This window comes from Eleutherodactylus coqui, chromosome 6, assembly GCF_035609145.1.
Source record: "Eleutherodactylus coqui strain aEleCoq1 chromosome 6, aEleCoq1.hap1, whole genome shotgun sequence".
Classification (NCBI taxonomy): Eukaryota; Metazoa; Chordata; class Amphibia; order Anura; family Eleutherodactylidae; genus Eleutherodactylus; species Eleutherodactylus coqui.
In genome coordinates this window covers 131,635,433-131,659,281 of record NC_089842.1, presented here as the reverse complement: position 1 = coordinate 131,659,281, position 23,849 = coordinate 131,635,433, and the positions used below count along the sequence as shown (strand labels likewise).

Sequence of the window (23,849 nt, the reverse complement as noted above, 5' to 3'; positions counted from 1 at the left end):
TTGTACTTTGTAATCGTACTATTAAATTTACCAAAACTTGTGGAAATGCAATTGCACCATTATTTTCTTTGAAAAGGGCTGACTACATTCACTGTGTGGGTTAAATAATGTGTTTTGATTAATTGGACTTTTATGGATGCGGAAAAACCAAATGTGTTTGTTTGATATTTTTATTGCAAATACGGGGAAAGGATTTTTTCTTTCTTACACAAACGGGTCGAATTCCGCATGCGGGAGCCCACAGCGGAATCAGACCCTGTGCCTGGCCAGCATCTGCGCGTACCTGGATTGATCTGTACTGCGGATGGTCCGGACGGCTCACCATCTGATATGTGCAGTACAGATTTTTTTTTTTTCAAATCTTTCTTTTTTCCCAGGCAGTCGCTAGGTGATGATGTGGAATCCGCGAGCTTTCGGCAATGTCAATGCGCCGTATGTCAGACGGCTTCCATTGACTTCAATGGAAGCAGTCTGCGCAAAAATAAAACAAGCTGTGATTTAATTTCCGTGAACGGAACTCGCAATCGCCGTCCGCTGATGTGAGCGAACATGCGAATGTTCTGTTTGTTTAAACGTCCGCGGAATGCCGTGGATCATCTGTGTGGGTGATGATCATGGATTCTGCAATTCAAACTCAGTCATGTGAGACCGACCTTACTTTTAGTATCCTTCATTTTTTACAACAAAGTTTCACTTTTTGAGTCCTCGAGGACTTGAACTTGTGACCTTTTGATCGTTTCTACCACGTACTGCAATGCATTAGTATATTGCATTACCCTGGCATTGTATTATGAATATATACACATACTCACTCTATCTCCGGGAGCACTATTGGGGTTAAATAGTGAGCTTCTCTCACCTTATCCTTGGACTGGCCCTGACGAGCGATGGCATCATATTTAATCTTGCCCTCGGCATCCACCTGGACGGCCAAGGCATTGGACATCCGCTTCTTCCTCCCCATGTCCAGAGGGTACTGAGCCACATGAATCTCGGGAAAGGCGCCGCCATCGCCAAAATCCTGCACAGATTAGAAAATAGTTTGAGAAACCAGATATGAAGCCTGGCAGACAGTGATAAGCTGGTGCATCTCTGCTCACCTCCAGAGTCCTTGGCACCCATCCTTTACGGTGACCATAGGGAGGGGGCTCTCGCCGTGATGCCACCAGTGCAGTCTGGCGAGATTTCTGAGCTCGGATCTTCTCCTCTGCCTCCAGCTGATCCTGGGAGAGCTGCGTGGGAGCAGGTAAAAAACTGCAAAGAAGATGGACAATTCTGTCACAGGGAGAAACCGCAATTAAAACCAACAGCATAGAAGATCTGCCAAACTTCCAGGACAATAATGGTGTAGGAGCAGGGACTGTACAACATCCACCTCACAGGAGGAGGCGCAATAACTCACATATACAGTACTGTGCAAAGGTTTTAGGCAGGTGAAGAAAAATGCTGCAAAATAAGAATGCTTTCAAAAACAGAAGAATAGTTGTCATGGACGTTGTTTCAAGCATCTTGGAGACCTAACAGACAATCTGTGGAAGTAGTCTCGCTCAAATCCTTCTGTCGCAGCTAATCACAGACTCACTAAAGGTTGAGATCAGGGCTCTGTGGGGCCAGATCATCACTTCCAGGACTCCTTGTTCTTCTTTACATGGTAGATAGTTCTTAGTGACATTGGCTGTAAGTTTGGGGTTATTGTCCTGCTGCAGAACACATTTAGAGCAAATCAGATGCCTCCCTAATGATATTACATGATGGATAAGTATCTGCATGTATTTCTCAGCACTGAGGACACCATTAATCCTGACCAAATCCCCAACTCCATTTCCTGAAATGCAGCCCCCAAACTTGTAAGGAACCTCCATGATGCTTCACTGCTGCCTGCAGCCCTTCTGCGGACAGACTGCCTTCTGTTACAGCCAATTATTTCACATTCTGACCCATCAGTCCAGAGCACCTGCTGACATTTTTCTACACCCCAGCTCCTGTGTTTTGTTTTCTTCCAATTTTAAAGGGAAGTAAGCATGATGTGTCTTTCATCTGCTGCAAGTTTCCTTGGGTGACCACTGCGTCTACAGTACTGGATGTTGCCCATTTCATACATCTTCTAAAAAGCTTGATCATCGTATCTTGAAACATCAGTACGTTTTGAAATCTTTGCCTGGGAGACCCTGCTGATGCAATATAACTACCTTGTTGCTCACTCATGCCATGGTGTATGAGCTGTGACATGAAACTGTCTTCCACAACCTCACCTTTGCAGCAGAGTTTGTCTGTTTCTCCCCAGGTTTTAAGCCTACACAGCTGTTTGTTTCAGTTCAGACATTAGAAAAAAAAATAAAATTCAATACTTACCGTATATACCGGCGTATAAGGCGACGGGGCGTATAAGACGACCCCCCAACTGTCACCTTATACGCCGGTATTCAGTGGAGAAAAAAAAAAAAATTTTATTACTCACCTCCCACGGCGTTCTGTCGCGCTCCGGCAGGATGTCGCTCGGTCCGGCAGGCTGTCGCCCGCTCCTCGTCCCCGCCGCAGCATAGCTTTCTGAATGTGGGGCTTGAAATCCCCGCTTCCAGAAAGCTAATACACACGCCGGCAGCCATGACATCATTGAATGGCTGTGATTGGCTAAAGCACACGTGGCTTCAGCCAATCACACTATTCAATGACATCATTGAATGGGTGTGATTGCTAACACGTGCGCCTTCAGCCAATCACAGCCATTCAATGATGTCATTGAATAGTGTGATTGGCTGAAGCCACGTGTGCTTTAGCCAATCACAGCCATTCAATGCTGTCATGGCTGCCGGCGTGTGTATTAGCTTTCTGGAAGCGGGGATTTCAAGCCCCGCATTCAGAAAGCTATGCTGCGGCGGGGACGAGGAGCGAGCGACAGCCTGCCGGAGCGAGCGACATCCTGCCGGAGCGCGACAGAACGCCGTGGGAGGTGAGTAATAAAATTTTTTTTTTTTTACACTTTTTTTTTTTTGTATTACCGGCGCATAAGACGACCCCCGACTGCAGAGCAGATTTTTCGGGGTTCAAAAGTCGTCTTATACGCCGGTATATACGGTAATTCTTTCCCAGGCAGTCTTCTTACCAGATCTTCTCCTGGCTCCTTCAGACCCTCGGGATCTCCTCACCGCAAGCCGGACGGATCCTCCTCTTCCTGTGATGCTACGTCTATTCTTGGCATTCTGCAGGTCACTGTACCTGGTCACCAGTTACGTAGTGTTCACTGCTTGGCATGGAATGCCGAATCCTTTGCCGCAAGTGTGCATGCGTGCTGCCTTGTGGCAATGGTATATGAACGCTCGCAGAAAGACATCGCGCATGCACAGTCTCGGCAATAGCCCGGCATAGGATTCAGCATTCACTGCTAGGCAGGGAACACGACGTCACTAGTGACTGGTTACACTGACCTGCAGGGAGGAGAATGCCTGTGAATGGATGCTACATAACAGGAAGAAGAGGATCCAGCCGGCTGGAGGTGAGGTGACCCGGGGAACTGGAGAAGACGGGAGACGATAGGTGAGGTGAAGATCTGCTAAAAAGACTGACAGGGGAGAAATAGGGAAGTATAGGATTTTTTTTCTTCTTCTAATGACAAAACATCTTTAATGACTGTATTTCAACCTACGTATGAAAACGATGATCACTATCACCTGTTTGGTATAACTGGTTAATCATACACCTGACTGTAATCCCACAAGATCCCTGACTTCATACAGGTGTCTCTAGAAGAACGGATGCTGTCTTGCAGGTAAAGGGTGATCACACCAAATACTGATAGGATTTAGATTTCTAATTCTCACTTTGCAGAGGTTTCCCCACACTTGCCTAAAACTTTTGCACAGTGCTGTAGATATACAACACCAGCCCGCCGAGCATCCCCCCCTCCTCTACGCCAGCCCGCCGAGCATCCCCCCCTCCTCTACGCCAGCCCGCCGAGGATCCCCCCTCCTCTACGCCAGCCCGCCGAGGATCCCCCCCTCCTCTACGCCAGCCCGCCGAGGATCCCCCCCTCCTCTACGCCAGCCCGCCGAGGATCCCTCCCTCCTCTACGCCAGCCACATGTAACTGAATGGCTCTCAGAGTCCCAAAGAACAGATAACCAGTCCCTGCCTCTAAACAGGCCCATGTAAACCTGCCCTCCCATCCCCCAGTCATACAGCCTGACTGGAACTCCTGACAACAGCTTGGTCTATGGTGGACGGTCTTGTCTTAGCGGCTAGCAGTGAGCAGACCCGTTACACTACTTCCCATTACAAGTTAGCACTGGGCAGACTGTCCATCACCCGGCCGCCGACCCCCCACATACAGGACAGCGGGTGCCCGTTATATCCAGAGCCGGCACCTGAGGAGTCATAGTACGTTCACCTCCCTCCCATCCAGCCCACAACAACGGATCATTCTATGCCCACCTTGCCAGCGCCATCTCTGCACCCCGTACTCCAAGCCGGAAATCGCTTTCAGTCAAGTCGGAAATGGTAGCAGTCACATGACCAGTCCAGGGCCTCAGAGAGCCACAGGGAAATGTCCGCAAGCTACCTTGCGACTGTGCAGCGCCGCCATGATATCGTAGCTCAGACCAGCAGTAATCGGAAATAACTATAGTATTAGCAGAATCCGCGGACACCAAGTACTAGTTTTACAGGTCGCGTCACAGCCACATCAAACTAGCTTATACTGGCTCCTCCCCCTCCTTGCTCGGACGAATGGTTTCTCGCAGCGTCACCTCTGTGTGCTGCAACGCCTTACTGCAGTGCAAGAGGCAGAGACTGAACTACATCTCCCGGCGTGCACGGCGCCAATTGGACTGTGCCAAGTGCTGTGCTGGGGAGATACTACAGCGGAGGTTACAGTACCGGAACTGATGGGGGCAGTAAGTTCCAAGCCGCTATAAAGGATTTTATGTTCCTTCGTCCTCATATAACTCATCCACACCCGGGGTCACATTTGGAAGAGTGGGTTGTCATTTTATCACGTGACCTATTTTGGTGGGAACCACGTGTCCCATGTTCTGGTATTTAGGATGCAAGGTCACGGGCATGCCTGCTTCTGCATGGTGGAAATAAGGCTGCAAACAGGCCAGTAAATTACTAATCTGGCCAGTATTTTTTTCCTGGGAGTGCAGTGCCAGTGAAAACTCATCAGTGTATGTACAGTAGATAATAGTGCAATTTATTGCTGAGATAGGGGGGATCTGCTGATGTAGAGTCAAATTACACACTTTGTTAAGCCACACCCCAAACCACGCCTTTTTTACTTGGCCTGCATTTTTTTGGTGAGGAAGTTGATAACCCTCCAATTGGGAAAAAGTCTTCTTATCTGTGTGTCCCGGAGAGTAAGGGGTTAAAACGACCCCTTGGGACTGGAAAAATGGAGATGGCCTTCCATAACTACCTGATGGGCACTGTGTATCAGTATGCATTAGTAGTCTACACGTGGGTTCACATGGAGCTGATATATCATAGATTTGCTGCGGAAATTCGCATATGCAGCAAAACCGCTGTCAAGCTTAATTTGATCTTGCGTTTATTGTCGCGTATTATGTGCGATTTTTCTTTTTTTTTTTCTGCATGAAAAAGATGTGCTTTTAAATCCACAGCATTTTTAAAAATCTTTCAAGGGGGTTTTAGTGCGGACTTGTCTGCGTACATGGAGGCCTATGGGGAAAAAACTGCTGCGTAAACGTCCAAAGTATTGACATGCTGTGTCTTCAAAAACCGCGACGCAACAACAATTCCGCAGTGCGGAAAGATTTTGTTCTGTGAGACGTTTTTGCCAAAACACATTGACTTTGGTTTGCACTGCAAACGCAACGGTTTTTCCGTCCTGCAAGTCTGCAACGGCAAAACGCAGTAAATCCGCCCCGTGTGAACCCAGCCGAAGGCCTGCACACAGCAGAGCCATGGGAGCAGCGGCTTCCACGTCTACCTGCTTACTTTCCTTTTCATCTGTACTGCGAATGGTCCGCATGGCTCACCGGCGGACATGTGTAGTACGAATTCTTTTTTTAAACTCCTGCTTTCCCGAATCATCGCCTAGCGATGATGTGGAATCCACGACCTTTCCACAATTTGAATTGCGAAAGGGCCGCGGATCAGACAGCTTCCCTCAACCTCAGTGGAAGCCGTCCGATCGGAATCTGCGCAAAAATGGAGCGTGCTGCATATCCTGTCTTTGTGTGTGCTCTCACATCACATCTTCTATTGTTTTTAGTGGGGCCGGCGGCAGTAACTCGCCATGAGCTGGGTGCACGCAATGTGATGCGAGGTCTTCCATTGAAAACAATGGGAGAAACTCCATGATCCTCTGGAGTGGCTGTTAGCCGCGGCGGAGGAAGCTTCTTCCACTAAGTGATGCACTTACACGGCCCGATATCACACTCGCCCATGTGAAGATAGTCTTGTAGTGGAAACAATCCGCAGCTGAAGATAGTCATGCTGCAGATTTTTCAGATTCGCAACATGCTCTACTAGATGCTGATAGATCGGTAAAGGGGAGCCTAAGCAGCACCTTCTGACACTGGTACAACATGCTTCACGTTTCTTATGATGGTTGTCTGCATTAACTTTTCTCGTGTCCTTGCATGCTGTTAGGAATGGTGAGGAGCACTTTAAGACTCGTGTCGCTGATCACTGGTCTCACCGCTTCAGGGGGTTTCGTTTATGGGGCACACTCCTGGGACCGCAATGATTTTGGGGTTGTGCGAATTGGAAGAGCTGTGCTGACGGTGAGTTGGAATTACTCAATATTCATAAGGAGGCTTTAACACGGACTGAATATTTCTGCAACAAGTAGTGGGATTTGTAGGGTGAAAATTCTGTACGTCTGAATGCTGATTGTGATGCAGTATTGCTGGCAGAATTCTGCCATTTTCAATTCTGCATCAAAAATCACATTCGCTATGTGGCTGTCAGCGTGAAGAATAGCGGTCTTGTGAAAATATTCGGCCTGTGTGAGAGCACCCTAATTTCTTCAGTGATGTTATTGGTGGGGGTGGCTTTGTTTATGTTCACTCGCATATGGGGTGTCATGTGGCCACTGGTATGGTCTTAACGACTCAAACTTCTCCTTATCTTCCTGTTTTGCAGACGGCAGTTGTGACCTTCGATTACTTAATAACACTCCGCAATATTCCACCAGCCTCTCAGGAATATGAGGACATCAAATCTCTGGTACAGCAATGTCTGCTAAATGTGGGATCATCCATAACCATGTGTGGTTCTTGTATCAGTCTTCTGCAATATTTTTTCCAGGTGCATGCTCGCTCTGCCCGCCGCCTGCTGGACCTGTGCTGTGCCAACCGTGGTACATACATTAAGGTGGGGCAACACCTGGGAGCTCTGGAGTACCTGCTGCCTCCAGAATACACGAGCACCTTGAGTGTGCTGCACAGCCAGGCCCCATCTACCCCTCTACCTGATGTGCTGCAGATCATCCAGGAGGAGCTGGGGAAGAAGGTAAGGTCATTCCACCAGATTGTATACCCTGGCTTTCAGGGATTTTAGTGTCTGATACTCTTTTATCACTGCCAGGGATAGGAGCTCTGATGGATGCATGCTGGGCATACGCTTATTATCAGCTATAATTAATCAGCCATCCACAAATCTGAAAGGGGCATCAGGACAAGGTTGCAATTTATTAATAAGCCTCCCTTCCATATCTAATAAAACAATAACAGCGGGAGATTTATTGGCCTGGTTATTGCTGTCTGGAGAGTGAAGTAATGAGCCTCAAAAACCACACTAACTGCAGATAAGCATCTGCTGCAACTGACAGCATGATGGGGAGGAGGGGGGTCCCGAGGCAGCTACTAGTGTTGTGAGCAGTTCCATGCAGTCAGGGGCTCATATTGGCATGTTTTGTATATGATGAGTACTGCAGGAAGACCATACTGATTGCCTGTAACTTCTCTCTTCAGGCATCTGAACTGTTTGCATTGTTTGAGGAGACTCCTCTGGGTGCAGCCTCATTAGCACAAGTCCACCGAGCAGTTCTCAAGGATGGACGAACGGTGGCTGTGAAGGTCCAGCACCCCAAAGTGAGAAAGCAGAGTTCCCTGGACATCATGATCATGGAGGTAGGAGAAGGTTGACTACCCGAAAACATGTTGGGGCTTCTGCACACTTGTTTTTTATGTTATTACCTCTGCTCTTTCCTGTTCCCTTGCACAAGTGGGTCACATTGACCTCTGTGGGAGCAGTTGTATGTTGCACACAAGGGCCATGCTTTTCATTCTCTTTATCATACAGAAGGTCTATTGAGATAATAATATAAAAATAATCTTTATTTATATAGTGCCAACATATTCTGCAGAGTTTACAAAACAGGGGAGAACAGATACATAAACCACTGTTACATGTAGCAATTGATTGATGGAAAAAGTAGGAGTGAGGGGCCTGTTTCAACGAGTTTACATACTACAGATAATAGGGTGGTACAGAAGGTAAAGGGCTGGAAATGTGCACGGTATGGCGAGGTGGAGAGTGTGGAATGCTGTACACATAGACCAGGGGTGTGAAACTCATTTTCACCGAGGGCCCCATCAGGCTTATGGTGACCTTCAAAGGGCCGATTGTAAGGCCGCCTGCAGACAGCCGGGTCGGATCCCGCTGTGAGAATTCTCGCAGCAGGACCCGACCTGAGCCCCTGCAGGAACCAGCGCGGCACTTACCTGCTCCTGCGGCTCTGTGATGTGCCGGCTGCCCCGCACAGAAATAGAGCATGCCGCGATTTGTTTTCTGTGCGAGATTTCGCGCAGACAAATCGCAGCCGTCTGCATAGGATTGCGTTTTCTAACGCAATCCTATCGCAGCTTCCACGGGCGGAAATTCTGCAGGAAATCCTGCCGCAGAATTTCCGCCCATGTGCAGAGGGCCTAAGACAGTACAGTAAGGGCTCGTTCACACAAGCGTATTTGCGTACATAATATGCAGTGAATAGAAGCCATTGATTTCAGTGAGTTCATTCATATGATGTATATTTTCACACAACATGACCTATTTTGTTGCGTACTACGCACCGCAATAGGCCATTGACGTGAATGGGTCGCGCAAATACATGGTGAATGTGCAGGAAACCTATGTATTCACTACATATTTGCGCACCATTTCAATGAGCCCATCTGCGTTCCTTTTTACGTACGCAAATATACAGGCATAAGCGATTTTCGATTGCGCATATACGCAGCGTATTTGTGCGACCGAAATACAATTACACCCGTGTGAATGAGCCCTGATAGTGGCCCTAGTAAAAATATAGACCCCCACAGTGGCCCCAGTAAAAATAACGACGCCCATAGCGGCCCAATTAGTAATATGAACCCCCATAGCAACGTTATAATTATAAGCCCCACCCCCCAGTAATAAGCCCCCCCTTAGTAATAAGCCCCCCCCTCAGTAATAATCCCCCACCTCAGTAATAGTAATAAGCAGCCTCCCCAGTAATAATCAGCCCACCCAGTAATAAGCAGCCCACCCCCCCAGTAATAAGCAGCCCCCCAATAATACCCCCTCCCCAGTAATAAGCAGCCCCCAACCCTCAGTAATAAGCAGCCCCTTCCCCCCCAGTAATAAGCAGCCCCCTCCCCCAGTAATAAGCAGCCCCCTCCCCCAGTAATAAGCAGCCCCCCACCCCTCAGTAATAAGCAGCCCCCCACCCCTCAGTAATAAGCAGCCCCCCACCCCTCAGTAATAAGCAGCCCCCACCCCTCAGTAATAAGCAGCCCTCCCCCCAGTAATAAGCAGCCCTCCCCCCAGTAATAAGCAGCCCCCATCCAATAATACCCCCTCCCCAGTAATAAGCATCCCCTCCCCCCCAGTAATAAGCAGCCCCCCCAGTAATACGCAGCCCCCCCCAGTAATAAGCAGCCCCCCACCCCTCAGTAATAAGCAGCCCCCAGCCCCAGTAATAAGCAGCACCCCCCCCCCCCCCCAACTCATATACTTACCTCTTCCTTGCTGTCAGCGTCGCTCCCTCTCTGCTTGCCCTGAGCCCGGATGCACACTGACGTCAGTGTGTAGCCCGGCACGCTTCCTCCCTGAGTCCTCTCCTGCGGAACTGATGAGCAGGGGACTCAGAGGAGGAGATTCCTGGCTACACACTGACGTCAGTGTGCGCCGGGATCAGCGGTAACAGCGCGATTACCAGCGAGGAGCTACGGCACCCCCGCTGGTAATCGCTGCAGTGGTGAGTGGCATCGGCACGCCGTGAGCCATATAACACAAGGCAGCGGGCCGGATACGGCCCGCGGGCCTTGTGTTTAACACATGTGACATAGACAATGGTCAGACTTAAGCTGTGTAGTGGCTAAATCAGTATGATTGCGGCTAGCAGGGATTGCAGTCAGAAAGAACAGGGAGCATGTTATCAGGGGGAGTGAAGAGGGTTTGGTTTAGGAAATGCGGTATCCCTCCCTGAAGAGGTACGTTTTTAGAACACACCTGAAATTTTGTGTGGGTCAGTGATTCCCCGGATAGTTTGGGGTAGCACGTTCCAGAGGACTGGTACGGCTTTGGAGAAGTCTTGGAGGCAGAAATGAGAGGCTCGAATTAAAGGGGCACTTAATCTGATTTCGTTAGCGGAGTAGAGAGCCCGGGCTGGGTGATGGATTGAGATGAGGGAGACAATAAAGGGCGGCACGGTGCTATGGAGAGCTTTATGGATGGAGGTAGTAAGTTTGAATTGAATTCTGTATTTGACGGGCAGCCAGTGCAGTGATTGGCACAGGGCAGAGGCGTCCGAGTAGCGGCTGGACAGGAAGATGAGCCCGGCTGCCGCTTTTAGGATAGATTGGAGAGGGGAGAGTCTGGCGCAGGGAAGGCCAATCAGCAACAAGCTGCAATAATCGAGCCGGGAGTGGATGAGGGCAATAGTGAGCATTTTCAGCGTATCCACGGTGAGAAAAGGCGTATTCTTGTGATGTTCTTGAGGTGCAGCTGACATGTTTGGGCAAGAGATTGGATGTAGGGGGTGAAGAAGAGATCAGAGTCGAATATGACCCCAAGACAGCGGGTGTTCTGGGAGTTATGGTGCCATATACTGGGATGGAGATGTCAGGATGAGGTCAGTTAGTAGAGGGCGGAAATACCAATAGGTCAGTTTTTTTTTTAGAGGTTCAGTTTTAGGTAGAGAGACAACATAGTGTTAGAGACAGCGGACAGTCAGTGGCGTTCTGGAGGAATGATGCTGTGATGTCATGGGAAGAGGTATATAACTGGGTGTCATCAGCGTAGAGGTGTTATTGAAAGCCAAAACTGATGGTTTGTCAAATAGGGTCTGTGTAGACAGAGAAGAGCAGGAGGGCGAGGACCAAGCCCTGGGGGATCCCAACAGCAAGGGGAAGAGGAGGGGAAGTAGAGCCAGCAAAGGAGACGCTGAATGAGCAGTCAGATAGGTAGGAGAAGAACCAGGAAACAGCAGTGTCCTTTGGCATATGGTGCATCTATTCAGTAATGGACATCTGCCCCTTTATAAACCAGAGGTGACAGGGGCTGGTTGGCAAATAGGGGGCAAGCACACAGCACTGGCTAATAAGTAGAGGCCTGTCCTAAAGGTGGAAACACATGATGCAGATGGCCTCACTAAGCCAAACTATGCCTAAACACTGCTGCCAATAGTGACACAAAGTAGTGCCAATAGTGTGTTGCCATTGATCATTGTGGGTTGGCATAATTTGGCAGTGTGCAGCCAATGCATTATGTTTTTCTACCGTTAACCTATTTATTTAAAGGAGATGTCCCGAGGCAGAAAGCCAAAATTTCATATTAGCCCATTCCCCCTGTCACCCCCCGACATTAAGCAGCCCTTGTGAGCGGTTATAAACCGCATTGTACTTACACGTCCGCAGAAAAAATGACTTTTAAAACTTCTCCCTCTAAGATGGCGCCTGCTGGGTCCCTGGGTGCGTTCCACGGTGCACCGCTCGCTCTTCCTGGATGCCTCATGCGCGCTCCCGAGACGCCGGTCACCTGAGCAGGTGACTGACGTCATCGGTGGAGGCGTGTTCTTGTAAATGAATGGAACGCCGATCCAGCCACCTGATTGGCTGGTCGGCAGAAAGCGTCACAGCGGGGAGGTGCTGTCTACCAGAGAAAACAGCAAACAGCTGTTTCTCCCATCTCTTCACTACACAGAAGCTCCGGTAAGTACACCTCCCCCCTCCCCCCCCCCCCGCCCACAGCGCCCACAGCGCCCACAGCGCCCACAGCACCCACAGCGCCCACAGCGCCCACAGCACCCACAGCACCCACAGCTCCCACAGACAACTCACTTACCCAGGCGGCTGTATTGCGTTCGTCCCGACTCCCGGCTGCTGATCGTCCCGGCTGGCTGCTGGTCGGTTGTCCCGGCTAGCTGCTCCTGGATGGTCCCGGCTGGCTGTTGCTGATTCGGGGTGAATCACCCCTGTTTAAAGGGACGCCGGGAGCTGAATAGCCGCCCCTGCGCGCTCCCGTACAGCGATAGCTCGTCTGCGCATGCGCAGACGAGCTGTATCGCACGGGCACGCTGGAGAAGCTCGTACACAGAGGGAAGAGAGAAGACTGCGCAAGCGCGGCTAAAATGGCATGCTGTGGCAGAAATTAGTCGGCACCATGGCGACGGGGACACAGAGACAGCGCGAGAACGGAGGTAAGTAATTGAATAACTTCTGTATGGCTCATATTTAATGCACAATGTATATTACAAAGTGCATTAATATGGCCATACGGAAGTGCTTAACCCCACTTGCTGTCGCGGGACATCTCCTTTAACATAAATACAGCACTAGATCTAACCTCAGTATATACATACAGCACCAGAACCAAGGTCTTAACATAAAGCAGGACCAGAAGCAAGTTCATGACATAAATACAGCAGTAGAACCAGCGTCATAACATACAGGGTGGTTCAGAAGTAATGATATCCTTTTAATGCAATGCAAATACAAAACTAGTTCAATGACATAAATTGTAACAAGTGGAAATGAAAATGAAAACATTCAAAAAGTATATCTACTGTCTGTTTTCGTTTCAACCATTGAACACTCAAGATCAATGTATGCTTGGAGACAATAAGCCACCTGTTCGCATGCATCCATACATATTTAAACTGGAATGTTATTGAATTCCTCAGTAATATAAAGCTTCAGTTCTCATGTACAATTTATCTTTAAGATAGCCCCAAAGGAAAAAGTCAGGTGGGGTAAGATCCGAGGAGCGAGTCGGCCAATGCACTGTCTCACGTCTGCCTATTCAACGCTCTGGAAACGTCTCCTCTAACGAGTCATGAACACACAGTGCATAATGAGTTGGGGCCGTCCTGCTGCCACCACATGTTGTTGAAAATATCACAATCTTGAATGATGGGATAAACAGTATGTTGAAGCAGACCCAAGTAAAGCCTCATGTCCAAGGGCATGTCGGATTCCGCTCGCGGGTGCCCGCAGTGGGATCCTACCCTGCCCGCTGCTATGGACATTTTCTTGCCTGTCCGGATGCGGTGCAGGTCTTCTCCGTCTAATCTCCTTTCTTCTGCAGGGTAAATGCGCGCCACGCACATGCGCAGTACTTTTTAAAAAGAAATCTCCTGCTTATCCGCTAATTCGTGGCACGTCCACAGTGTCAGCTGTGGGTGTGCCATGGATCGGATGGCTAGGTGATGATTTGGGAAAAGCAGGAGTTTAAAAAAAGAATTCGTACTACACATGTCCGATGGCGAGCCGTGCAGACCATTCGCAGTACAGATGAAAATGAAAGCAAGCAGGTACACGTAAAAGCCGCTGCTCCCAGGGCTCTGCTTTGTGCAGGAGGCCTTCGGCTGGCTTCACACGGGGCGGATTTACTGCATTTTGCCGTTGCAGATCCGCAGGACAGAAAAACCGCTGCGTTTGCAGTGCAAACTAAAGTCAATGTGTTTTGGCAAAAAGTTATTCTAACCGAATTAAATTTTGCCGCACTGCCACAGCAGTCGTTTTTTTCAAGTTAGCATTTGTTACCAACGAAAGTCCAGGAGGTCCATACTGATGTGACACCTGCCTTTTAACTTCCCTGTAATTATTTGTGATTGAATAAAGCCAAATACATCGGACACACTGCTGAAGAGGTAATCACCCAGTAGCCATGTTGTTTTCGCATTACTGATCGTGTTGCTAAATGCATAAACTAACCTTAACATAAACCATTTAATTATCGCTTAGCAAGAGCACTCTTCTTGAACTTGTTTGGTAGTTGCATCATGAATGAATGGCTGTGATTGGTTCATCGAGCGCCGGCTCTGATTGGCTGAGGCGGCACTCATGAACCAATCAGAGCAATCTCTTACTGAAGGCGAGGTATTCAAGCCCTGTTACCAGCAAGAGATGATCTGTCAGTGCTGACAACTGCAATGGAAGCCTGTAGGAGTGCCAGAGACCAGCAGGAGGGACCTGAACGGTGCCTGCTAGGTGAGTATAAGACACACCCCAAAATAAGACCCTTTGCCACTTTTGGGGCAAAAATTATTATAAGACAGGGTCTCATTTTTGAGGAAACACGGTAGTGCCCCTAAAAAATAGTGCCAGATAGATAGTACTAATTATTGGGCCATAGGCTGTAATAGTGAACCACATAGTAAAAGTGCAATTTTCTGTACTCCAAACAATAATAGTGCTTCACTTGGTGCCCACAAAGTAATATTTCCTTTCTTGTGCTCTCACACAGTTATGATTCCTCATTTGTGTCCCCATAAAGTAATAATGCCCACTGTTGTGACCCTTACAAAGTAATAGTGCCACTATGTGTCCTCTTATTAGTATTTATAGTACCTTAAGTGTTCCCTTAATAGTAATAGTGTCTTCATAATAGTTTTTATAGTGCATCATTAATAGCATTTGTAGTGTGACCAAGTGTCCTCTTAAAAGTATTTATAGTTACCCCTCGAAGGGTCTTATTAATAGTAATAGTTCCCCCAGCCTCTATAGCAGTTATGCCACCTTGATAGTAATAGTGTTCTCAAGTGCTAAAAAAATATATTTACCTAAACCTAATGAATACAGAGTCCTCTTCTGGCCCGGTGCAAGCTGTGCACTGGAATTGCATTAATGTGTCGCCTGCATTGGGACGCTGAAAGTCGCAACCTCGGTTGCTGCACTCCTGTAGGCTGCAGGACTGCCTGATGTCCTGACTTGCGCTGTGGCCGCTTTTCTCTGAGAAGAAAGTGGCCGCAGTGCAAGTCAGGACAGCAGCAGAGGAAATGGTCGAAGCATAAGTCAGGATGCTGGCAACTGACAGAGAAAAGCTGGGTAGCCCCAAACATCTGCTGGGGCCCCGACCTGTGGGGTTCTTGCCACCCTGCCAAGCCTGCCCCTGATAGTTGATAACCAATATGATACACAAAGCTGCTACCACCTCACCAATTTAGTCTGTGTGTGACCCACATGTAATGTCTACTTTCCAGGTTCTACTACGAGTAGTAAAGAAAGTCTTTCCGCAGTTGGAGTTCATGTGGCTGGTGGAAGAGGCTAAGAAAAACCTTCCTCGAGAGCTGGACTTCTTGAACGAGGCCCGCAATGCTGAGAAAATGGCAGATATGGTCCGCAAGTTCCCATTCCTGAGGGTAAGTCATGCCTATGCTAAACGCCCATTTACACACAACAATTATTGCTCAAAATTTGTTCAAACGACTGCAGATAAGTGCAGTCACTTTTCGGCTGAACGGGGATTTTAAGGTGAGCTTAAAATACATTGTTCAGCCGCAGAGAGATAAAGTATCTCTCAACAGACCATACATTGTGTTATTAGTGGGAGTCACAAGATTACATTGTATTCTGCCGCCAGCCCGTGCGAGAACACTGCAGCTGGGTGCAGAGCCCAGCCCACATGCTGAGCTCTGCAAACAGTTCCCGGAGACCCTTTTACATGCAAATGAAGATGATAAAGTGTTAATGGACATTAGTGTCCATTAACACTTTATGCAAAATGATCGCTAAAACTTTCAATCATTTAAAAGATTGTCTTTGCGTGTAAATGGGCCTTTAGTCAGCTCAGCAGCTGAAGATACTACAAATGTTCCGAATTCCTTGGAGTCTGAGAAGTTGCATCTATGAATATGAAAAGACTAGGATTCAATCACTGTAGACAAGGCTGCATGCTAATTTATGACTAGACCTGATGTGCTATGTTGGTGTATTGGACTGTGGTCGTAATGATGTCTCCCCTCCAGCAGGTGTCAGTATTGTGAGGTGTAAAGAGTGCTAGTCGCTGACCTGAATATATGCTGTCTTGTATAGCACAATAAATGTGGACATTATGGAATTCTCTATGTTGTAGGGATTTTTAGAGTTAAATGGACATGTCCATACGTTGCTTGGCTTCTTCAATAGCCTTTTGCACATCAGTTCTGGTTGTTATTTTTTTTTCTGCTCTTTCAGATACCAAAAATACACTGGGATATGAGCACAGAGCGGGTCTTGGTGATGGAGTATGTGGAGGGCGGACAGGCAAATGACCTTAAATACATGAAGAGAAACAACATTGATGTGAATAAGGTACGTAATGCGATAGCAGTCTGCTCTTCACTCTCGTCATCAAGGGTTAACAAATATATTCAATAAATGACAGAGGGTGGAGTCTCCTGTGTCACCCCCCCTGCAGCGTCTGAGTCTATGAAGCTGTAATTACAACGTGATGTCCTTAATGCATGGTTACAACGCACACAAAGCTCTCCCCTCCCGCTCCCTCCGAGAGGGAGTCTTCCCTACTTCTTCTTCTGACATTGTTCAGACATCTTATATAGAGGAACAAATCTGCAGAAGTGATCACAAAAACTGTACTAATGCCTCCACTGGTCAGTGCTAACTATAGGGTACGCTGTGGTCTGACCAGAGCTCTGGTTATTAATTTACTGGTTTCTTCTGGTCACTGTAGTTTAGAGTCAACTTGGGTAGGAACACACCGGTGACATTATATCAACTGTAGTCATTCTGATATCTGTACCATGGTGGGTCCTGATTTACCAATATGGAAAACCACATCTAATGTTCAAGTTGCTAGTAACAGCCAGTAGACATGTTTGTTCCTGTAGGAAGTAGTGAGGATGATGAGCCATGTAATCCTGTCTCATTATTTCCAGGTCACTCAAGCTCTGGGGAAGCTGTACAGTGAAATGATTTTTGTCCATGGATTTGTGCATTGTGACCCCCACCCTGGAAACGTACTGGTCCAACAGACAGAAGGTAGCAGAGACCCAGATATCATTTTGCTGGATCATGGGCTATACCAGGTGCAATATTGGAGGGTGTGCGATCTCAATCCACCCTTATCTCAATCCACCTTCCCTCATCTCAATCCACCACCCAGTCCATGCCCTCCGCTCTGCTAACGAAATCAGACTGAGTGCCCCTTTTACTCGAACCTCTCATTCCCACCTCCAAGACTTCTCCAGAGCAGCACCTGTCCTCTGAAACACGCTACCCAAAACTATCCGAGCAATCCCTGACACACAAAACTTCAGGCGTGCTCTGAAAACACACCTCTTTAGGGAGGTATACCATATCCCCTAAAGCAAACCCCTCTGTACTCCGCCCGATAACGTGCTCCCTGTCCTAGTGACTGTAATCCCTGCCAGCAGCAATCAACCGCCCCCTGCAGGCATACCGATTCAGTCACTGTACGGCTTATGTCTGACCATTGTCTATGTGTATAGCATCCCTTACTCTTCATCTCGTCATACCTTGCACATCTCCAGCCCCTTTACCTTCTGTATCACCCCATTATTTGTAGTATGTAAGCTCGTTGGAGCAGGACCCTCAGCCCTACTGTTTCCATCAGTCGATTACTACATGTAACCGTGGTTTTTTTAATTTTTGTACTTTTATCATTTTGTATCCCCCCGTCTTAGTAAGCGCTGTGGAATATGTTGGCGCTATATAAATTAAGATTATTATTATATTCCACCTTCTGCCCCTCTATGTTGTCATTCATGCAGTACATGACTGATATCAGCTTCTCTCCTATAGGAACTCACTGACAACTTCCGTCTGAACTATTGTCACCTGTGGCAGGCGCTCATAGCTGCAGACATGAATGGGGTACGCAAATACAGCCAGCGTTTGGGAGTTGGAGATTTATACCCTCTGTTTGCTTGTATGCTGACTGCCCGTTCATGGGACTCAGTAAACCGTGGCATTGATCAAGCACCTGTCAGTACAGAAGAGGTGAGAAGGTTTAATACTGGATTTCTACACATAATGTTGAGTGTCTTTAGGTGCAAAATATACACTTCCTGTCAAATACAGTGATAGACATAAAATGTGCCCCCTATAGGATACACTCAGGTATAAAGTAGATACTCCGTGCTGGTGTATGGTTGGACATAAGATGTTAAATACACACCCAGGTAAGGCATCTCTGCCAGGCACACGGGTTGCCATCTTCTGTGATGTCACTGTCACATACTTTGCTGTCTGCAGCTGCTTCAGAGCGCTCTGCTGGTGATAACGTGTAATTAGTTGTGTCTGTAATTAGTGCCTTGTTCTGTGTGGGACATGCGTGTTTAACGAGAACATTCAGGATCTGTAACCCTTTCACAGTCAGGGAATCTTAGTGGCTGGAATCAGAGGTGTGAGGACTTGGGGAGCGTAGTCAACTATGTTATTCTGTACCCCAAATAAAGCGGAAACAAATTGACACCTTGTACAGCGGGCAGCGAAGAGGTGTTCATTTCACAATAGAAGTGAATGGTTCCTTTTTCTTTCCGTTCGGGGATTCTGAAACAGTGCTGTTTTCCCCACTGGTGGAGTCACACAGTGTGTACGATAACACTGTGTGAACGCTCCCTTACGCATAGATGTGGTATTTACTGTATATGTTTTTTACCTGCCTTTGCCGATGTCATCCACCTGTCCCATTATATACTACTTACCTGTCCTATTATTTGCTGTTTTTCCATCTTTTCATATACTCCTTGTAACCCCCTCCTATTTGTCTCATATCTTATGACCTGTCTCCAGGACTCCTCCTCTTTGCCTTGTTTCCTCCGTTATGTCCAGTCTACTCTTGTCTATCTCTCATGTTATGTCCCCACTGCTCTCATCTTATAATCTGTCTCTTCTCATCTGTGTCTCATGTTTTGACCTATGTCTTATGTTATGGCGTGTTACCTCTTGTGTTCTGACCTTTCTCCTCAGTCTGTCTCTCATGTTATATGACCTGTCTCCTGTCATGTTATGATCTATTTCTCCGTTATGACCTATCTTCTCCGTCCATCTGCCTGTCTGTTTCTTGTGTTGTCACCAGTCTCCTCCACCTGTCTCGACTCCCTTATCTGCCTCTTATTATATCTGTCTTGCTCTGTTTAGGCGCAGGAGATCCGGAGTAATGCTGCTGTGTACCTACCTCAGATCAGCCAGCTCCTTGCCAGTGTCCCACGGCAGATGCTCCTGCTGCTGAAGACCAACGACCTCCTGCGTGGGATTGAGACTGCCCTTCACACCAATTCGTGTGCTAGGTCATTCCTCAGTATGTCGCGCTGCTGTGTCCGGGCAGTCGCCAGGTGAGACCTCAACCTTGTGCTGCTGATGGGCTTGTGGTCACACCTAAGTTGACCTTCTTGCCTTAACACTGTATTCAAACTTTATGAGCACCATGTTTCGGAGAGTAACACCAAAATTGCAGTGGATGATAGAGCTCTAATCACAGTATGTGTTCATTCAGTGATGTCTCCATTCTGGGATCACTCTGTAATCATCTCTCTGCAGTTTGTATTCCGTCACTAATTACTGGGTACACTCGCTATTTCAACTACTTATTCTCTATAGCTTATATTTTAATGAGAAGCAGGCGAGTATCTCAGTGATAGATAGACAGCTCTCTGGCGGCGACCATTTCCATGGAGACCATTTGCCTTTGGCTCACCAGTTCTTACCCAGTCATGTATGAGAAATGGCTATAGTTTATCCCATCGCAGTAGTCCGGAACACCAGGAGGGTGAACGATGTGCTGCTCTTGATAATATTTAAGTATTATTATCTGATTTATTTATTATTGATCAGAACAATCTTTATTCACTGTGTAATTAGAACATGGTAAGTATTCTGACATCCACTGACCTGTCCATTTCGTGACGTTTATGGGGACCACGTGTAAGGCGCAATACACCCCTAATAACAGATTAGGGCTCCTGAAGCACTCCTGGCAGCAGTGTTTCTATGTCAGCAATTATCAACCATTGTAAAAGGCCAATCTAATGTATAGGGCTTTTGATATGCTTCAGCATAGTGCTGGAGTAGGAGCCATCCCCTATACAAGTATTATTTTCAGTTTTGCAGAGATAAATGTATAAAAAAAGAATAGGGTCCCACAAGCAGGGGGAAAAAAACGCAAGTGGATGTACAGGAACAGATTCACCTGGTGCAGTGGGGTCACCCGTGCATCTTAGGGGTACACCACAACACCTAGCAGCCTGCATAGCCTTCTGTATACAACCTTAATAGGTGGCAGATGATATGGACATCCAATGTGGAGAGCGCAATTTCAGCCATCTAATTCAGTCCAATGGTCCGGGTTGACACGTAGGATGAAGAAAAAAGAAAGGCACAATGTGCTCAAGGACAGTCCTTCAAGAACGAACTGATAAATAAGGCTAAATGATAAGTAAATTACTTCACCCCTGAAAAAACTTCAGCCCATGTGGACCTCTGTCAGTTTCCTGTGTCCAGAAAGGCAGTACCTAAATAACGTGGTTTGAAGTAACCAGAAACGACAGTAAAAGTGGTAGAATCTTGACAACATGTTTATTGGAGATTACACCAATAAGAAGACAATAAAATAATAAAAACTATAATCAAATATCCGTTTGACACATGAACATGTAGTGGAGGTAATCCCATATTACCTCCACTATACACATGTCACATGGATATTTGATTTGCTGCTTGATAAAGGGTGGATGGCACAGTCCTAACCCATTGAAACACGTTGCAGAATTCCTTGTTTTTTATACTTTATTTTATTAGTTTTTTTTTGTGTTTTTATTGGTGTAATCTCCAATAAACATGTTGTCAAGATTTTATCGTTTTTATTGTCGATTCCGGTTACTTCAAACCACATTTTTTAGGTACTGCCTTTCTGGACACAGAGAGTTGACAGAGGTCCACATGGGCCAACATTTCTTTCTGGTAAAGTAAGTTACTTATCATTTAGGCTAACTTCACACGGGCGAGCACGATATGGAGCTGTGAATCCCGCGCCCATATCTTGCTCCCCAGCATGTGAAATTCACATGGATGTGAGGCATTTTCATTGCAAAACAGCCTCGCATCACTTTGGGGATGAAGGGATCCTCTGCCGTGGCTGTCATGGCCACAGCAGAGGATCGCAGCGTCTCTCCCATAGCTTTAAATGGAGCTAGTGCTGCTGCTGACACAATAGAAAACAACGAGACTGTGATGGGAGATCACGCAGCCAGATAGAACATGCTGCGACTTGTTTCCCACATAGCATTACATCGCGGTGCCATGCGGGAAAACATCGCTAATGTGTATGCCCCTTTCAAAAGAATGGGGTTCATGTTTGTGCATTTTGCAACGCAGAAATCTTGCACTATTTTTTTGCCCATGTGAAGCCGGCCTCAGTCTTACTTATTCATCAGTTCGTTCTTGAAGGATTGTCCTTGAGCGCTTTGTGCCGTTTTTCATTTTTTCATCCTCCTTATTTTCAGCTTTGACAGTAGAGTCAGTATTAACCCTTTCCAATCCACTGTCTGACATCTGAAGACATTCTGATTGAAGGCTGTACAGCTCCGATGTCGGAAGACGTCCGTCAGGGTATTCTTACTGTAAATTACTGGCCGCTCTGTTATCGGGGGCCTCTCCAGCATGCCCCATACCGCAGTACTGGCTCTAACCAGCAGATGGTGCCATTGTATAATGGCAGAAAGAGAAATCCCCCCTAGGAAACTCTGAATCCAAAATTGAATTGCAAAGGGTTAAGGATAAAGCATAGAGTGGTAAGTGAGTGAGTGTATGTGTTGAGTGGGTATACTTCGTGCTAGCTTCATATCTTGAGTGACATGATTCTTATTTCTCTCCTCTTCTCTGAAGACATCGGAGAAAGACAGCCACCTCCCTGTGGTCCTACGTTCACATCTCCATTTCAGAGTCGCTACTTCTGGGAAAGCTGCAGTTCTATGAGTTCATCCTTTGGGCACAGTCCTCCTCACTGGGGCGCTGGCTGACTTGTCTTGTTCATTGGATATCACCCTCTGTGTATTAACTCTTCTCTGGGAACTGAATGACCAAAAGCTACAATGGACACCCTGCTACCTGGTCACTTTCTCCTGGGGACCACTAAGACATGTCTTTAATCTACACCAGATTTAAACATTGATTAGGTATTCCCTGTAGCCTTCTTATGGGAACATTCCAGTTTACAAAGAGAAACATTCTGACAAAAAAAAATATATATATTTATTATATAATGGCTGTTTAGGTGCCCCTACTGTATTACTTTACCAGCACACAGCAGATGTGTTCAGATTAGCTATAATTACTTTTTGTCACCACAAGGTGGCGCTTGAGGCCTAAACCTCTGGTCACCTGACAGTAGAGATGCATAGAACAGCAGCAAAAAACAGCCAGGAGCCCTGTCCAGTCTACTCCATGTTTTGTTGGTTCAGTTATAATGTTCGGTTGTTTTTCATCTTTATCTAGAGTAGATCTTGGTTTCTGTTGATTACAATCTACTGACTAGTATTGTTATAAAGTCTATTGCCCAGTCTTCCGGGTATCCTTCCCATTCTGATATACAGGACCCTGGGCTGTCTCGGTTCATTGTGTGGACACCTTTAGGCTGTTCTCACCTCTAACCATGATTCTTTTGTACAGAGCATTTGTCATATCTGAGCTTTCTGAAGACCCCTGACACATGCACACATAGCCATTTATTCCGCAACATTGAGCTACATAAGGTAAAATCACCTGCAGGTTGACCAAGCGAGAAGATGTCCGTGACTTCTAGCTGTTAGCAGAAGAATGGTTTTCCACATACTACCTCACAGCAGCAGACCTTCGAGTCATCTGACTACTGAACTATTGTCCAATGCACCTGTGTATTATGTGGCTCTGAGTCTTAGATCTTCATACATGAACGAACCATGAAACAGCAGCACAGAATGAAGAGGACAACTCTGATATTTACTTATAGTATTAAATTCTCTTATACTTAATAGTATTCTAAAGTCAATAATTCTTTCCTTCTATGTACAGACATTAGCAATGATACAGCGGGAGAGTGGGGGCTAATCCATCTCTCAAAGTCCTGTATAGCAGATCGGTGTAGTCTACAATGAGCAGGCCTGTGAGCGCTCTCCTGATGTCGCCTTGGATCCTGGGGTCTCATCTGTGTGCAGCAGAGCTCTCGTTGTGTGCTCCTGACCTAAATCTGAGGGTCACTGAGCAGGTCTCCCCTGCAGCCTCTCTGACAACTCCTGAGATCTGCAGCAGGAGGAGAGGGGCCTGGGGCACAAATGAGGTTGGAACTGCTGAATGTGCTGTAAGACACCACAATGGAGGATTTCCTCAACCTCTCCATAAGCAATACCTTTATTATTACTACAGCAACACAAGAAGAATCTCTGCACTCAGTACGTCCATAAGAAAGCGTCACTCAAACTTGTAATAGAAAACTAAAAACAACAGAAACGGCCAGACACTTGGCCCAAACTGCTACCCTGTTTCCCTGAAAATAAGACATAGCATGATTTTCCAGAATTTTTGAGGATGCAAAATGATTTTTCAGGCTTTTTGAGGATGCTTGAAATATAAGCCCTACTCCAAAATTAAGCCCTGCTAACAGTTAATTAAAAAGGTCAATTTAAATAGT

At 46.9% G+C, this 23,849-nt stretch overlaps 2 protein-coding genes across 3 annotated transcripts in view; one reads left to right on the top strand and one right to left on the bottom strand.

The window, feature by feature from the left end:
• The window catches only part of SNW1 (SNW domain containing 1), an 18,712-nt gene extending 14,133 nt beyond the window's left edge, over positions 1 to 4,579 (bottom strand). The window contains exons 1-3 of the mRNA XM_066607614.1: positions 4,428 to 4,579; positions 1,101 to 1,254; positions 860 to 1,021 (exon numbers count right to left, since the gene is read on the bottom strand). Coding sequence (XP_066463711.1) covers positions 860 to 1,021; positions 1,101 to 1,254; positions 4,428 to 4,441 — 330 coding nt within the window. The 5' untranslated portion in view covers positions 4,442 to 4,579. The remainder of the gene's footprint in view (positions 1 to 859; positions 1,022 to 1,100; positions 1,255 to 4,427) is intronic.
• Positions 4,580 to 4,741: 162 nt separating this feature from the next.
• ADCK1 (aarF domain containing kinase 1) lies at positions 4,742 to 23,193 on the top strand. Of its 2 annotated transcripts, none has more exons than XM_066607616.1 (11): positions 4,742 to 4,888; positions 6,609 to 6,742; positions 7,104 to 7,187; positions 7,269 to 7,472; positions 7,934 to 8,092; positions 15,463 to 15,585; positions 16,400 to 16,516; positions 17,101 to 17,250; positions 17,987 to 18,184; positions 19,328 to 19,521; positions 22,070 to 23,193. In XM_066607616.1, exons 2-11 carry the CDS (start codon positions 6,611 to 6,613, stop codon positions 22,239 to 22,241), a joined length of 1,533 nt encoding a protein of 510 aa, XP_066463713.1. In that variant the 5' UTR covers positions 4,742 to 4,888; positions 6,609 to 6,610; the 3' UTR covers positions 22,242 to 23,193. The 2 variants fall into 2 exon arrangements, with proteins under 2 accessions (XP_066463713.1, XP_066463712.1); XM_066607615.1 differs by having other exon boundaries at positions 15,427 to 15,585.
• Positions 23,194 to 23,849: the final 656 nt, after the last annotated feature.